Source organism: Oncorhynchus masou, chromosome 31, assembly GCF_036934945.1.
Source record: "Oncorhynchus masou masou isolate Uvic2021 chromosome 31, UVic_Omas_1.1, whole genome shotgun sequence".
NCBI lineage: Eukaryota > Metazoa > Chordata > Actinopteri > Salmoniformes > Salmonidae > Oncorhynchus > Oncorhynchus masou.
Genome location: NC_088242.1, coordinates 67,383,361 through 67,401,769, shown reverse-complemented (window position 1 = coordinate 67,401,769; position 18,409 = coordinate 67,383,361). Strand labels below are relative to the sequence as shown.

At 42.9% G+C, this 18,409-nt stretch overlaps 1 protein-coding gene across 1 annotated transcript in view; it reads left to right on the top strand.

Moving 5' to 3' along the window:
* The window catches only part of shank3a (SH3 and multiple ankyrin repeat domains 3a), a 304,109-nt gene that overhangs the window by 247,017 nt on the left and 38,683 nt on the right, over positions 1 to 18,409 (top strand). Inside the window, exons 14-15 of the mRNA XM_064951735.1 lie at positions 7,321 to 7,396; positions 9,317 to 9,399. Of these exons, the coding sequence (XP_064807807.1) occupies positions 7,321 to 7,396; positions 9,317 to 9,399 (159 nt within the window). The remainder of the gene's footprint in view (positions 1 to 7,320; positions 7,397 to 9,316; positions 9,400 to 18,409) is intronic.

Sequence of the window (18,409 nt, the reverse complement as noted above, 5' to 3'; positions counted from 1 at the left end):
ACACAATACCACAGATGTCTCAAGAATGCTGACTGCAGGAATGTCCACCAGAGCTGTTGCCAGATAAATTAAAGTTAATTTCTCTACCATAAGCCGCCACAGTTGTTTTGGAGATCTTTTGTTCATTGTCATTTTTTTACTTGTTCTTCCCGTTCTCTCCCCTTCCCTCTCTTTGCATATCTGCCTCCTCTCCTCCTCTCTCCTCCTCTCTCCTCCTCTCTCCTCCTCTCCTCCTCTCTCCTCCTCTCTCCTCCTCTCTCCTCCTCTCTCCTCCTCTCCTCCTCTCTCCTCCTCTCTCCTCCTCTCTCCTCCTCTCCTCCTCTCTCCTCCTCTCTCCTCCTCTCTCCTCCTCTCTCCTCCTCTCTCCTCTCCTCCTCTCTCCTCCTCTCTCCTCCTCTCTCCTCCTCTCTCCTCCTGAACTCCTGAACTTACTAACCACACTTTTCCAAGTTTTTACTTTTCACACAATAATTTGCAGTGACGGATAGAGAAATACCTGGGGTTCACATGTTCTATCTGTTGTCGTAGTAACTGTAAGTGATTACCAGACACACAGCCAGATAGGCTAAAACTGTACATGTACGTGTTTAAAATAATACAGATCCTGCTTTTTGTTCTTTCCTTTTGTACATTCTCTTTGTACTTTATCTTTTGTCCCGTGTCCCTTTCCTTACCCCTCCCCTCTCTGACCGTCTCTAACTTTATCCTATTACAACCTCAATTATTCTGATTCTAAAGTTAATTCTAAAGACCAAAGGTACAGTGTGTTTCTTTCTGTAAGGATAAGCGCATTCTCTTTTCTCCCTCTCTTTTCTCATGCTCTCCTCTGTAAAGAAATGGGCCAGTCTTAAGTGAGGCCACTGTGTCTAAAACACGTTAAAGACATGAGCATGTGAGAAAAAAAGAAAGTGAGAAAATGAAGGGTGATTGTATCATGTTCTCATTACAGTGTGTCTCTTTTGAGCCTGTCTGTAGCAGATAGAGAGGAAACGAGAGGAGAGGTTTGGGTTCATACGGACCCACGTATACATGACCATATCTATTCTGCTTAGAAATACTGAGTGTATCATCCCCTTTGGTAAGGGATCCTACTGAGTGTACTATCCCCTTTGGTAAGGGATCCTACTGAGTGTACTATCCCCTTTGGTAAGGGATCCTACTGAGTGTACTATCCCAACTTCTTAGGGGACCTACAGTAGTGGGTACGGGGTATGAGTGTGATCTAGGCCTGGGGTAAGCGTTGGGTGGGTGTTGGTGATGTTCCTCAGACTGTATGTGTGTGTGTGTGTGTGTGTGTGTGTGTGTGTGTGTGTGTGTGTGTGTGTGTGTGTGTGTGTGTGTGTGTGTGTGTGTGTGTGTGTGTGTGTGTGTGTGTGTGTGTGTGTGTGCGCGCTACGTGAGGTCAGGTGTGTGCCAGAGGCGAGTGTGTTTAAGCAGGTGCCGTTTAGCTGGGCTTGTTGTGTGAGCTGGAGGTCAGCAAGGTGATTCAGCCAGCTGGCCATGTTACTGGCTTACAACTGGAGAGTGAGGAAGCAGAAAATATCTGGCTAACAGAGAAACACAGAAACTGAGGATGTAAAGCGGTGTGGAGGCTGGTGTGTGTGAGGGGTACATGTGGGTGTGTTAATGGAGGTGAAGCGGCTTGCGCCCTTCAAACAAGGACAGAACAGCTCTTGCATCCTGCCTAGAGAGAAGCAGGACTACGTGGACACACACACACACACACATTCCACAGTACGTGTTATTTAGAATACAGTTTATGTTGAGGAGCACATTTGAATTTCCTGTCTTTTTCAGTTATTTGCTTAGCTTTCACAGAAAACTGAATTTTAATAATGTGTGTATGTATTATGCTGTCTGTTTCTGCTTGCTAGCCACAGATGCACAATCTTAAGTCTGAACAGAACCACCTTCCAACCAAATCCCTCTTAACGCAATCTCTTTGTAAAGCCACTTCTTAATGAACCCAAATGAACCTCTCTGAATAATGCAATGGCTCAATCTATCTGTTTTAGCAAACGCCAGGAGAACACGCTACCTGCCCCAATGCATAGTGCAAACTGTAAAGTTTAGTGGAGGAACAATAATGGTCTGGGGCTCTTTTTCATGGTTTGGACTAGGCCCCTTAGTTCCAGTGAAGGGAAATATTAATGCTACAGCAGACCATGACATTCTCGACGATTCAGTGCATCCAAATATGTGGAAACAGTTTGGGGAAGGCCCTTTCCTGTTCCAGCATGACAATGCCCCTGTACACAAAGCAAGGTCCATACAGAAATCGTTTCTCGAGATCTGTGTGGAAGAACTTCACTGGCCGCCACAAAGCCCTGAACTCAACCCCATCGAACAACTTTGGGATTCATTGAAACACTGACTGTGAGCCAGGCCTAATTGCCAAATATCAGAGCCCGACCTCACTAATGCTCATGGATGAATGGAAGCATGTTCCAACATCTAGTGGAAAGCCTGCGCAGAAGAGTGGAGGCTGTTATAGCAGCAAAGGGGGGACCTACTCCATATTAATGCCCATGATTTTGGAATGAGATGTTCAACAAGTAGGTGTGCACATACTTTTGATCATGTAGAGTGTGTGTGTGTATATATATATATATATATATATATATATATATATATATATATATATATATATATAGTACCAGTCAAAAGTTTGGACACCTACTCATTCAAGGGTTTTTCTTTATTTTTACTATTTTCTGCATTGTTGAATAATAGTAAAGACATCAAAACTATGACATAACACATATGGAATCATGTAGTAACCAAACAAGTGTTAAACAAATCTAAATATATTTTAGATTCTTCAAAGAAGCCACCCTTTGACTTGTTGACAGTGTTGCACACGCTTAGCATTCTCTCAACCAGCTTCACCTGGAATGCTTTTCCAACAGTCTTCAAGGAGTTCCCACATATGCTGAGCACTTGTTGGTTGCTTTTCCTGCTATTCCTTCACTCTGCGGTCCAACTCATCTCAATTGGGTTGAGGTTGGGCAATTGTGGAGGCCAGGTCATCTGATGTAGCACTCCATCACTCTTCTTCTTGGCCAAATAGCCCTTACACAGCCTGGAGGTGTGTTGGGTCATTGTCCTATTGAAAAACAAATGATAGTCCCACTAAGCGCAAACCAGATGGGATGTTGTATCGCTAAAGTATGCTATGGTAGCCATGGTGGTTAAGTGTACCTTGAATGCTAAGTAAACCAGATAGTGTCACCAGCAAAACACCCCCACACCATCACACCTCCTCCTCCATGCTTCACGGTGGGAACTACACATTCGGAGATCATCCGTTCACCTACTCTGCTTCTCACAAAGACACTGCGGTCAAATTTGGACTCATCAAACCAAAGGACAGATTCCCACTGGCCTAATGTCCATTGCTTGGGTTTCTTGGCTCAAGCAAGTGTCTTCTTATTGGTGTCCTTTAGTAGTGGTTTCCTTGTAGAAATTCGACCATGAAGGCCTGATTCACACAGTCTCCTCTGAACAGTTGATATTGAGATTTGTATTTTACTTGAACGCTGTGAAGCATTTATTTGGGCTGCAATGTCTGAGGCTGGTAACTTTAATGAACTTATCCTCTGCAGCAAAGGTAACTCTGGGTCTTACTTTCCTGTGGCGGTCCTCATGAAAACCAGTTTCATCATAGATCTTGATGGTTTTTGCAACTGCACTTGAAGAAACTTTTAAAGTTCTTGAAATGTTCTATATTGACAGACCTTCATGTCTTAAAGTCATGATGAACTGTCATTTCTCTTTGCTTATTTGAGCTGTTCTTGCCATAATATGGACTTGGTCTTTTACCAAACAGGGCTCCCTTCTTTATACCCCCCTACCTTGTCACAACACAACTGATTGGCTCAAATTCATTAAGAAGGAAAGAAATTCCACAAAAAGGCACACCTGTTAATTAAAATGCGTTCCAGGTGACTACCTCGTGACGCTGGTTGAGAGAATGCCAAGAGTGTGCAAAGCCGTCATCAAGGCAAAGGGTGGCTGCTTTGAAGAATCTCAAATATATTTTGATTTGTTTAACAATGTTTTTGTTACTACATGAGTCTTCATCTGTATTAGTACCAGTCCAAAGTTTTGCACACACCTGCTCATTCCATATGTGTTATTTCGTTGTTTTGATGTCTTCACTATTATTCTACAATGTAGAAAATAGTCCAAATAATGAAAAACCTATGAATGAGTAGATATGTGCAAAACCTTTGACTGGTACTGTATAAATGAAGACTCTTTAGTGCCAACAATAACGGGTTAATTACATGTCAAAAATATATATATATAATAACTAAATATTTCCTTATTTTTCTAAAATCTCTGAGATAGGACAAACAAGCTTCCTTTAGAATTTTTTGGGGGGGACTATTTGTTGTTCCATGTCGTGAATGTTATTAAAATTCTTGAATTTTTAAACCCTTCGGCTTAGACAGGGCTTAGGCTCTTATGGGTTAAGGATCATATCACCTCCACCTTACCCAACAACATAGTCACACAACCACACTGCCCTATCCCATCAGAACAAGAGGAATACCTATATAAGAATGCTGTTCATTGACTACAGCTCAGCCTTCAACACCATAGTGCCCCCCAAGCTCATCACTAAGCACGAGCCCTGGATCTGAACCCCTGCCTGGGTCCTGGACTTCCTGACGGGCCGACCCCAGGTGGTGAATATAGGGAACACCTCTGCTACGCTGATCCTCAACACAGGGCCCCCACAAGGGTGCGTGCTCTCGTCTGAACCCTGCTCTGTGCAACTGGGTCCTGGACTTCCTGACGGGCTGCCCCCAGGTGGTAGGACAAAACACCTTCACTTCTTCTGATCCTCAACACAGGGGACCCACAAGGGTCCGTGCTCAACCCCCTCATGTACTCCCTGTTCACCCATGACTGCGCTGCCACACATATCTCCAACTCAATCATCAAGTTTACTGACGACACAACAGTGGTAGGCCTGATTGCCAACAATGAGACAGCCTACAGGGAGGAGGTGAGGGTCCTGGCGGAATGGTGTCGGGAAAATAATCTCTCCCTCATCGTCAACAAAACTAAGGAGCTGATCGTGGACTTCTGGAGACTGCAGAGACAGCATGCCCCCATCCACATCGACTAGGGCGCAGTGGAGAGGGTGAAAAACTTCAAGTTCAAAAGCATGCATATCACTGACAACCTGAAATAGTCCATCCACACAGGTGGTAAAGAAGACTCAGGAGGATATAGAAATCCAGCTTGGCCCCTAAGACCCTCACAAACTTCTGTACTTTAATATTTATATTTTTGACTACTTTTACTCCACTACATTCCTAAAATATTCCGAAAATATGTGCTTTTTACTACCATACATTTTGGCAGGATCAATAAATACAAATGTTGCATTTGTAAATGGGGCGGCAGGGTAGCCTAGTGGTTAGAGTGTTGGACTTGTAACCTGAAGGTTGCAAGTTCAAATCCCTGAGCTGACAAGGTACAAATCTGTCGTTCTGCCCCTGAACAGGCAGTTAACCCACTGTTCCTAGGTCGTCATTGAAAATAAGAATTTGTTCTTAACTGACCTGCCTGGTTAAATAAAGGTAAAAAACATAAAATAATAAAAAGTCATGTTGGAGTATGGCCCGGTCTGTCCTTAATATAAGGAATTTGATGCATTTACTTTTACATGAGACTGTTTACTAAGATAGTATTTCACTGGGTGACTACTGGGTGAGTCATTTTGACAATTGTATGACAATTGAGTACTTTTTCCAACACTGCTGCCGTCCAGTACCCAGCCCTGTATAATAAGTTCTGACTCATCTTTGACCTTCTCCCCCACCCTCAACTTCTCCCGTTAACCCACATCACACTGTCACAGTATGACCTTAGGGCAGAGGGTGGAAGGGGGTGAAGAGAGAAGGAGGAAGACATAGAGACAGAGTGTTCTAGTAGACGCCTGTCTCCCCTATCGACTGTCTGTGTGTTAGTATAGGCATCTCATCCTATCCCTGCTCAGCCTCGTCCTCTGCTTCTTCACTCCTCTTCCTGCCCTGTGGGTTACAGCCAATCCAGTTCCAGCAGCTTCTCTGGCTGACTGCCTGAGTGGTTACATTGCTAAACAGAGAGTTTTGGGGCTATGACTGGTTGGATATGAGAGCAGCGGGGCATGAGTTCTAGATCAGTGCCCGGTATTTGTTGTATTCCGTATTCTGATTATATACATGCGTGTGAGTTTTTGCCATGTGAAAGAGGGGAGAGGAGGGGAAAGGGGAAGTCTATGCCTTTGTAATGCCAGTGGGCATGTATTCATTAACTCCTTATGGAGACAACAGCACTATTCGAGAGAGAGTAGAGGAGAGGAGAGGGATAGAGAGTAGAGGAGAGGGATAGAGAGTAGAGGAGATGGATAGAGAGTGGGAGTGGAGAGAGAGGGATAGAGAGTGGGAGTGGAGAGAGGTGGATAGAAAGTGGGAGTGGAGAAAGGTGGATCGAGAGTGGGAGTGGAGAGAGGTGGATAGAGAGTGGGAGTGGAGAGAGAGGAATAGAGAGTGGGAGTGGAGAGAGGTGGATAGAGAGTGGGAGTGGAGAGAGAGGAATAGAGAGTGGGAGTGGAGAGAGAGGAATACAGAGTGGGAGTGGAGAGAGAGGAATAGAGAGTGGGAGTGGAGAGAGGAATAGAGAGTGGGAGTGGAGAGAGAGGAATAGAGAGTGTGAGTGGAGAGAGAGGACTAGAGAGTGGGAGTGGAGAGAGAGGAATAGAGAGTGTGAGTGGAGAGAGAGGACTAGAGAGTGGGAGTGGATAGAGGGGGATAAAAAGGGGGATAGAGAGGTAGAAAGATTGATGCAGAGTGAAGGAGAGAAGGTTTGAAAGGGGTATAGAGAATGATGGAGGGGCGTAGACTGGAATCAGGAAGAGAATGACAAGAGGGGTAATGGGGATATATGTGGAGAAAGGGTCAAGAGGGGGATAGAGAGAGATGGATAGAGTGATAGAGAAGAGTGGAGGTGATGGAGCTTGGCGTGTGGAGACAGAGAGAGGTTTGTTTGGTATTTCTGTGATTTGGCGTTGAGAAACTTGTGGTGGACAAAGCTGGCAGCTGTCACTGACTCAGACAGACAGACAGGGTGGAGGGAATGTCAAGAAACAAAATGTAATTAACTCACAAGATAGTCTGACAACACACACACACAATCAAGAACTCTAGCAGGGTAGCAGTATGTGTGTGTGTGGGGGGGGGGTATTATAAATGCACTCAAGCAGTGACAGGGCCCAAGCAAGACCACACACATACACTGACAGTGTATTGCTTTGTTTTGCAGAGACAAGAGAGGACCGCACAAAGAGACTGTTCAGACACTACACTGTGGGATCCTATGACAACCTCTCCTCATACAGGTAAGACACACACACCACACACACACTATGTGATGTGATGCTGCTGTCATCTAGGGGTGAGACAGTGTCAGTGCATTCTGCTTGCATGAGTCCCACTCTCAACCCAGGCCTCATATAAAACTTGGATTATTGAAACATTCCCTTTGTGTATGCGTGTGTGGGTGAGTGTCTCTCTCCCTCTCGTCCTTTGTCCCCCTCTCTCTGAATTGTACTGCCTGTGACATCAATCAGTAATAAAGTGCTCACTCTCAGGTAAATCAGATGTGCAGGCTGGGAGTGAGGACAGCAGAACACTATATGCTATAGGACTGTGTTCTGATGTAAATTCACTCTAAATGTCAGAGTCAGCTTGGCAGAGAGATGCTTGGTATCAGAGTGTTGTTTCCCCTCAGCTTTCGAGAGAGAGAGAGAGAGAGAGAGAGAGAGAGAGAGAGAGATTTCACCAGCTAGTTAAGGATCATGTCACCTCCACCTTACCCTGCCTAGACCCACTCCAATTAGCATACCGCCCCAATATGACTCACTACGTACAATGGGTACAGAATGAATCATGAAGAGTGTGTGAGAGCTAAGGCAGCAGAGGTGGCTCTGAATTGGATAGAATGTCAAAGCTCTTGAATGGAAGTCTTTAGCATTATACTGTGAAAGGCTACTTTATGGAACATTATTATGTGTTAGACTGTAATTACATTATGGAACATGAATGTCCTACATAGGATGCTAATCTGAATATGAATGTAAGGAATATTTTTTTAAATACCTGAGTAGTACTGTATCTAAACAGGAGTTCATAGATTAGAATTGTGAATGCAACATTAGCGCGATTCAGAGCATGATTGGTTGAACAGAAACAAAGCTATTCTGTAGCTATGAACTGGTTGGATATAAAGGATGTAGGCTAAGAGGAGGGGGAGGAGAGAAAGATGTTGAACTGTATTTGTAAACCCCCTATATATATACACACACACATATACACACAAACACACACACACACACACACACACAATACAGTACAAGTCAAAGGTATGGACACATCTACGCATTCAAGTGTTTACTATGTTCAAGTGTTTACTATGTTCTACATTGTATAATAATAGTGAAGACATCAAAACTATGAAATAACACATATGGAGTCATGTAGTAACCAAAAAAGTGTTAAATCAAAGTATATTTTAGATTCTTCAAAGTAGCCTCCCTTTGCCTTGATGACAGCTTTGCACACTGTATATTAAGCAAGTCCTCTAGTTAAATTGTATCTCTGAAACCTCTAATCCCTGACACAGGAGGGTTTTTCAGGGGTCTCCATGCCCCGTCAGCAGGGGCTCTGTCTACCCGGGGTAAGTGGCTGGGCAGTTGGCATAACTAACAGCTAACACACGACTGAACTCCAGGTCTCCCATGCCAGTGTGTCTAGTGTTCAATTCACTAACTGTATGGGCTGTCTGGTGTCAGCAGTGGGATCTGACGGTCAGTCAACAGAATATTGGTGTTGCTGAGATTGGGACATGATGGTGCTTTTACTGTGTGGTAACAGAGTGCTAGAATGTCGCCGGGAATAGATGTTGTTGTGTTTGAACATTGAATTGTGTGGTGTGAATTGACACACACACACAAACACACACACACACACACACACACACACACACACACACACACACACACACACACACACACACGTGACAACACTCATTAGTAATGAGATTTTTATACACTATACAAAAGTAAACACAACATGCAACAATGTTTAAGATTTTACTACACCCTCGTCGCCACCCCCTCCTCCCCTATTTCTCATTGTCCATCTCCATCTTCTCCCATCCTTTTATCTACCATCCCTGGCTCTCTGCTCTCTCCTTCATTCGCTCCTGTCTCTTCTCTCAGAGACTCTTACCTGCTGTCCCTCTCCTCTCTGCTCTCCAGTGATTACATCATAGAGGAGAAGAGTGCTATGCTGCAGAAGAAAGAAAACGAAGGATTCGGCTTCGTCCTACGGGGAGCCAAAGGTAAACAAACATGTCAGAAGGGGCAGTAGTTGATGGAGTTTGGTATAAGGTTTTTGGCATGGATGGTAGTCGGGGCACAACTGGGGGCTGACCCTGCCCCCTCCCCCATAACAGCAGGGTCAGCCCCCAGTTGTCAACTGTGTCTGCGCTGAGCCTGCTGGCAGGGCAAACCCCGGCCATAAGCCCACCATTGTGAAGGTAGCCTGGAGGGTGCAGTTGATGGATAGGCCAGCCACCCAGTCGTAGACCAAAGTTGACCTGGCCCGCCATTGTGCAGCGTGTGTAGCAGGTGACTCGCTGTGGCAGTTTAATGGCTTCTCAACTACTGCCTGTTTGTCAGCCAGTACAAAGGCGTGAAGATGGTTACTGTTTAAATACTTTGACGGTGGTTGATGAAGCAATTGGATTCAAGTGAGTGAGGCGGCCTTGTGGCCAATAAAGATTGGATGCAGGTGAGAAACTTGGCATGGTCACGGTTCAATGTCCATATGTGGAGTTCCTTGCCGATCGTGTACTTTCCAGTGCGGGTGTCTCTGGGCCCACATATGGAGTACCTGCTCCAGGGCTGCATTCCAATATGAATGTCCGTGCCCATCAGCCTGGAGTGACAAATGCAATTTTCACAAAACTCAACTTTATACCTTCTTACTAAAGCAGGCTGTCCGAATCACCATCACGGCTGCATCCAAAGCCCTGCTACTATCTTCTAGGGTTGTAACATTCACCGATTCCCATCAGTCCCCTGATCAAATGTTTAAGATATGAGTGGGTGGGTCCATGGGACCCCTAACCGATCCAAATGTAGCACGCATCTGTCAGAAACTGATTAAACCATTAGCATTTTACTTTCTTTTTACCTTCCGAAAATACCTCTCATCTTTTGAGACAACTGATGCATGCTGAGCAACCCCCGGGAATATCAGTAGCCTAGTCAAACTGCGCAGCTTCGCACACTGATCAAGGAGATGACCAAGGCCTATTCCTGATCTTGCACATCTGCAATCGCCTTCAGCTTTCAAATGCTTGTAAAAAGGCTTGCGCAATATTATGCTTTATTAGTTGAGGGACAACCAATGTAATTTGCTAGGTTATTGTTTTCAAATGCGCTTCTGAAAATGGTGTTTTACCGGGAAAACGGTAAGCATACTACGGGAGACACACCTCTCATCTGGCTATAACCTAGCCACTAATCAGGGCTTAGCTCTACATTGGATTTTATTTTGATTGTTCAGGTTCACCATCAGCAATAGTTTTGGTACACAGCAAATTCTCCAGTGTTAAATCAACACTGATAAGCTGAGCTTCACCGTGCATGTAGAGAACTTGATAAGGAAGCTCAAGCTGAAAATAGGATTTTATCACCGGCATAAGGCTTGTTTTTCTTTTGAGGCCAGGAAGGAGCTGGTACGATGTACATTGCTGTCGGTTTTAGATGTTAGTGATTATATATATGCAGGCCTCAGCCACTACCCTGAGAGCACTTGATTCAGTGTATCATGCAGCCCTCAGGTTCATTACAAATCAGAAACATCTAACACATCATTGTGATCTCTACAGTGCTGTTGGCTGGTCATTATTGACCTTGCATAGGCTTAAACACTGGTATACACTGATTTATAAGGCCATATTGGGTAAAATGCCATTTTATCTCTGTTCTTTTTTAGTCAGGTCAGTAAATAAATATCAATTACGGTCCCATTCTGATTTGCTTCTAACAGTACCAAAAATTAGAACAGGACATGGTAGAAATAGTTTTAGTTACATAGCACTGTGGTCCTGGAATTCTCTCCTGAACATTTTAAAATGTGATGATCTCGTTTCGTTGGTGGAGTTTAAACACTTGATGGATGTATATATCATAGAAGAGTGTAATTGTCTTTAGGACTGCTGTTTTTAGTCCAGGCGTTTGTGTTTTTAATGTACAATGTAATTGTTGTACTGTATGTGTGTTTATAGTTTAGTTTAATGTTATGTTAGTGTATGTAAGTTGTTTTGTCAGAAACGTTGTTCCCTCTGCTGCTATTGGACCAGGTCTCTCTTGGAAAAGAGATGTTATCTCAATGAGAAAAAACCTGTATAAATAAAGGTCAAATTAAAAAAAACACTGTGTGTTACATTTAACACTGGCCCAGTGTCTTTACGGGTCCACACAATTTTCAGTGTTAAATTATCAGAGTTACCACCTGTGACTGTATTTGTTAGGGACAGAAACATTCATCCATTATTGCTTTCATCTATTTCCAGTTCTGTGTCCTTCACCAAGTGAGATCCCAAGTGAATATGTCATCATTAAACTGTAATTCTTCAACACAATATGTATTTCATAAGGCCTTATTTTGAGTGCCTAGCTTTACCTAGTGATTGAGGAAACACCGTTTTCTGAACTTTGAAGCTTTCCAGCCAATTGTGTTGAAAATGGGTTCATTACACTGTGCGTCATTATCTGTTCACAATACACATTAGTGACATCTGCTGGTCAGCAATAAACAGTAACGTGATTAACAGAGGAGTTTTTTTCTCTACTGATTTTATCAAAGCTTCATGGCCAGCAGTAAGTTGTTTGCTTTAATAGACTACAATCAGTTGGATTACCAGGTTTGCATCTTACATCATGCTTCCCTTTTTCACCTTCAAGTTTGCTATCAAAAACATGCAACAATTTCAAAGATTTTACTGAGTTACAGTTGATATAAGGAAATCTGTTAATTGAAATAAATTCATTAGGCCCGAATCTGGAACACGCTGGTGTACACTTCAATCCAGAGCCTCCTGAACTTGCTCAATGGGTGACATTTCTGTGTGCCGACCATAGACAAACTGCAGGCCTTGTGCAGACCTTGTGACATGGGGTAGTGCATTATCATGCTGAAACAGTTGATGGCGGAAGATAAATGGCACAACAATGGGCCTCAGGATCTCGTCATGGTATCTCTGTTCATTCAAATTGCCTTCAATAAATCCAATTGTGTTCATTGTCTGTAGCTTATGCCTGTTCATACCATAATCACACAGCCACCATGGGGCACTCAGCTCCTAATCTTGACATCAGAAAACCGCTCGCCCACATGATGCCATACATGTTGTCTGCGGTTGTGAGGCTGGTTGGACGTAATGCCAAATTCTTGGTGGCAGCTTATGGTAAATTCTCATTCCTGCAGTCAGCATGCCAATTACATGCTCACTCAAAACTTGAGATATCTGTGGCATTATATTGTGTGAAAAAAATCCACATTTTAGAATGGCCTTCTTTGTCCCCAGCACAAGGTGCACCTGTGTAATGGAGAAGGAATGGATAAATGCTCGCTAATTGGGATGTAAGCAAATATGTACCCAAAATATGAAAGAAATAAGCTTTTCTTTTGCGTATGAAACATGGGAGCAACACTTTACATGTTGCATTTCTAGTTTTGTTACGGTATCTACGGTATCCCGTAGATTTTTGTTCAGTTCAAATAAAACAACTTATTTGAAGAACAGTGCAGAAAGTGTGGTTTCACATTTAAAAAATGGTGTGCTTTCAATGGGATTCCACCTTATTCCATCACATCACTGAATGTTCCATATTTCCCTACTCTGCCTGCAAAACTATTGGTCAGGTGAAATTACATGTACATAATCCTAATTATACTTAGGTTGGTGTTTGAAAGCAGCTTAATCAAAGAAAGCACCGGAACCACAGCAAAATCAGTGAGATCTCGCATTTAGCAAGTGAAAAAGCAAGTGATCAAGCTAAGCTTCCGACGTACCTCTGTTAAAGTGATACAGGCATTAGGACACTGTTTCAAAGTTAGCTGCTGAAAAACATAACATCACTAGTTTTATCCTATTACAGTGGCCTGAAACTCATGGTTTTACAGGCAACATCAGGCTTGCAAAGTGAGCCCGAGTGGGGATATTCAACACACAAATTATTGTCACCAGCAACTTGCATTCAGATGGACTGTTAGGTTGGGTAGACTATGAGACTACATAAAGCATTTAAACCATTTCAGTAACGGGTGCAATAAATAAATCCAAGTAACAAATTGTATTAGTTTAGCAAATGGTATATTACTTACATATGAGTAGGATAAAATTAATAACAGAATCAATGTTCATGAAAAAACATATATCATGTAATGAAACAAACAATTCTAAATATCAACCTGCAATAGAGCATTCTGGGAAATGTGACAATTGTGGGCATGGTTTGGGTTTAACACTGGTTATTAACACCAACACTGGGGTTCTGTTACACCAGTGATTACGGAGTTAATTTAACACCTGAATCAACACTAGAAATGTTATACTGAAAAATCAACACTGGCCAACTTGCTGTGTAGTTTTTATTTTAACATTCAGTGAAGATGTTTGGGTTGATTGTTGATTATTTCACAACGAAAACAGCAATCACTGTCATGTTCAAAACCATTTTCATACAGGGATGAAATCCAAAGTTGTGCTAAACATTCATTGGCTATTCATGTCATAGCTCATTTTTACAACACTTTTCATCTACAAAAATGACAAGTTAATTAGTGGGTTGTGGTGGTTTCAGATCAAAAGTGGGGGGTGAAAAAGTACACATTCCTCCCCCTAATCTGATAGTAGGGTGGTAGACGCCCAGTCTCCCTCTGGTGCTTACATACAATATAGGCATACTGTACAGATTTACAAACCCACACACACACATATAGAAGTCAGCTCAGACAGATCCAGCTCAGAGGTCGAGCTCTTCAGCTCCTTCAGCAGCGGATTTGAATTTAGAATGGAAAATGAATGTGTTTATGCAACAAATGTTAGTGCATCACATCAAACCGAAACGTGTTGATTCGTTCCTCTAATCACACCAAATCGTTTAATTCTAAAGCGTATTGTTCCTGTATCATATCGGAGCCCAAGTATCTATATCAATACGTATTGGATTGTCTTGAAAGGGAAAGATACGTCTTTAAATCGTAGCCTGTCTGTGAGCCCCTCTGTAGGTGTTCTGAGTGTGGGTTGATGCGAGGAGTTCTATACACCTATCACTGAGTCACACAGTATGACTAATTCTCTGTGAGTCAACGCGACTGTCTTTGGTCAACACCACATTGTCTCTCTCTCGCTCTCTATAGCTCTTACTCTCTCTTTCTCTCTCTCTCTCTCTCTCTGTGTGTGTCTAGCCCCTGTGGTGTGTGTGTGTGTGTGTGTGTGTGTGTGTGTGTGTGTGTGTGTGTGTGTGTGTGTGTGTGTGTGTGTGTGTGTGTGTGTGTGTGTGTGTGTGTGTGTGTGTGTGTGTGTGTCTAGCCCCTGTGGTGGTGTAATCCTAGGAAGAGCTGTCAGTTGAATACCCCATCTGTTCCTCACACATGGTGTTCAGGGAGACAGAAATGAGTATCTTTCTCTCAATTCTCTCCATCTTTCTTTTTCCTCCTGTCTTTTTTCTCATTGACTCCTTCACTGTTTGTTCTATTCCACTTTTTTCTGTCTCTAATTCTTTTTTTACCTCCTCCCCTCCCTCTTCTTTATTCGTCTCTCAGCTTTACCATTAGTCTTTATCAGCTACAACTTTACCTGCACACACACACACACACACTTTGCACTACTGCACGTGCCAGCTCTCCATGCTGGTTACTATAGCAACCCCTTGTGGGCACCTTGCCGGAAGTCTGAGTGTGTTTTCTGCTCCTCCATTCCAAGCAGACATATCCTCCTCTACGTGTGTATTTGGACAGTGAAGCTAAAATGTTACATTTGGCTCTATATTTTCATACATATTTCTGATTAACCGTTTAGAAGTCAAAGTACTTTATTGATGCAGTACCCCACATTTCAAGCTGTCATGTGCACAAGCAAAGTGAAATGCCTTTCTTGCAAGCTCCAAACCTAATAATGCAGTAATCAATCACAAAATAGCAAAAATAGACTATGGCTTTCCTCCTGATCAACGAACAGTTGACATGTCGAGCCAGGAGATGTTCTCTGTCCATCTGTCTATCCCTCCCTAGTTCCTCTCTACATCCTCCTTCGCAATATTTCAATTTGTCTACTCTTTTTCTCCTCCTGTTCCAATTTCTATCACTCATCTTCCCCCCCTCTACATGTATCCCTCTCTTCCACTCCTCTTCTTCTCCCTCTTCCTCCATGTTCCCGAGTGCCTCAGAAAGAACTGAATGGATTACCTTTACTAGTGGGGTAAAGTCGCACACACACCGACACACACACATACTGCAGCTACCTCTGGGAGCTCTCCTGTGTAAGTGGTATAGTTGGAATCAGTCCAGGATTAAGTGGAGGGTGTGAAGTGCACAGTAGACTATCCTCAGGCAGAGGCACACTCAGCTAACGAGTCAGGAGTGCGCTTATATGGGTTTCTGTGATTTTTTAATTTTGTGTGTGTGTGTGTGTGTGTGTGTGTGTGTGTGTGTGTGTGTGTGTGTGTGTGTGTGTGTGTGTGTGTGTGTGTGTGTGTGTGTGTGTGTGTGTGTGTGTGTGTGTGTGTGTGTGTGTGTGTAATCTGATTTTCAGTGTGAGAGTGGATAAAGTAATATGGTTGAGTGAAAGGGTCTCTCTCTCCCTGTCACACCATCTCACCTCTCACTAATACACTATAGAACACACTGTAGAGTCCACCTCACCTCTCACTGTTACTAATACACGATAGAACACACTGTAGAGTCCACCTCACCGCTCACTGTTACTAATACACTGTAGAACACACTGTAGAGTCCACCTCTCACTGTTACTAATACACTGTAGAACACACTGTAGAGTCCACCTCACCTCTCACTGTTACTAATACACTGTAGAACACACTGTAGAGTCCACCTCACCTCTCACTGTTACTAATACACAATAGACACACTGTAGAGCCCACCTCAACTCTCACTGTTACTAATACACTATAGAACACACTGTATAGTCCACTTCACCTATCACTGTTACTAATACACTGCAAAACACACTGTAGAGTCCCCCTCACCTCTCACTGTTACTAATACACTATAGAACACAATGTAGAGTCCATCTGACCTCTCACTATTACTAATACACTATAGAACACACTGTAGAGTCCACCTCACCTCTCACTGTTGCTAATACACTATAGAACACACTGTAGAGTCCACTTCACCTCTCACTGTTACTAATACACTGTAGAACACACTGTAGAATGCACCTTACCTCTCACTGTTACTAATACACAATAGAACACACTGTAGAGCCCACCTCACCTCTCACTGTTACTAATACACTATAGAACACACTTTATAATCCACCTCACCTCTCACTGATACTAATACACAATAGAACACACTGTAGAGCCCACCTCACCTCTCACTGTTGCTAATACACTATAGAACACACTGTAGAATCCACCTCAACTCTCACTGTTACTAATACACTATATAACACACTGTAGAGTCCACCTCAACTCTCACTGTTACTAATACACTATAGAACACACTGTAGAGTCCATCTCACCTCTCACTGTTACTAATACACTATAGAACACACTGTAGAGTCCACCTTACCTCTCACTGTTACTAATACACTATAGAACACACTGTAGAGTCCACCTCACCTCTCACTGTTACTAATACACTGTAGAACACACTGTAGAATGCACCTTACCTCTCACTGTTACTAATACACAATAGAACACACTGTAGAGCCCACCTCACCTCTCACTGTTACTAATACACTGTAGAACACACTGTAGAGTCCAACTCACCTCTCACTGTTACTAATACACTATAGAACACACTGTAGAGCCAACCTCACCTCTCACTGTTACTAATACACTATAGAACACACTGTAGAGTCCACCTCACCTCTCACTGTTACTAATACACTGTAGAACACACTGTAGAGTCCAACTCACCTCTCACTGTTACTAATACACTATAGAACACACTGTAGAGTCCACCTCACCTCTCACTGTTACTAATACACTATAGTACACACTGTAGAGTCCACCTCACCTCTCACTGTTACTAATACACTGTAGAACACACTTTAGAATCCACCTCACCTCTCACTGATACTAATACACAATAGAACACACTGTAGAGCCAACCTCACCTCTCACTGTTACTAATACACTATAGAACACACTGTAGAGTCCACCTCACCTCTCACTGTTACTAATACACTGTAGAACACACTGTCGAGTCCATATGACCTATCACTGTTACTAATACACTATAGAACACACTGTAGAGTCCACCTCACCACTCACTGTTACTAATACACAATAGAACACACTGTAGAGTCCATCTCACCTCTCACTGTTACTAATACACTATAGAACACACTGTATAGTCCACCTCACCTCTCACTGTTACTAATACACTATAGAACACACTGTAGAGTCCATCTGACCTCTCACATTACTAATACACTATAGAACACACTTTAGAGTCCACCTCACCTCTCACTGTTGCTAATACACTATAGAACACACTGTAGAGTCCACTTCACCTCTCACTGTTACTAATACACTGTAGAACACACTGTAGAATGCACCTTACCTCTCACTGTTACTAATACACAATAGAACACACTGTAGAGCCCACCTCACCTCTCACTGTTACTAATACACTATAGAACACACTTTATAATCCACCTCACCTCTCACTGTTGCTAATACACTGTAGAACACACTGTAGAGTCCACCTCACCTCTCACTGTTACTAATACACTATATAACACACTGTAGAGTCCACCTCACCTCTCACTGTTACTAATACACTGTAGAACACACTGTCGAGTCCATATGACCTATCACTGTTACTAATACACTATAGAACACACTGTAGAGTCCACCTCACCACTCACTGTTACTAATACACAATAGAACACACTGTAGAGTCCATCTCACCTCTCACTGTTACTAATACACTATAGAACACACTGTATAGTCCACCTCACCTCTCACTGTTACTAATACACTATAGAACACACTGTAGAGTCCATCTGACCTCTCACTATTACTAATACACTATAGAACACACTGTAGAGTCCACCTCACCTCTCACTGTTGCTAATA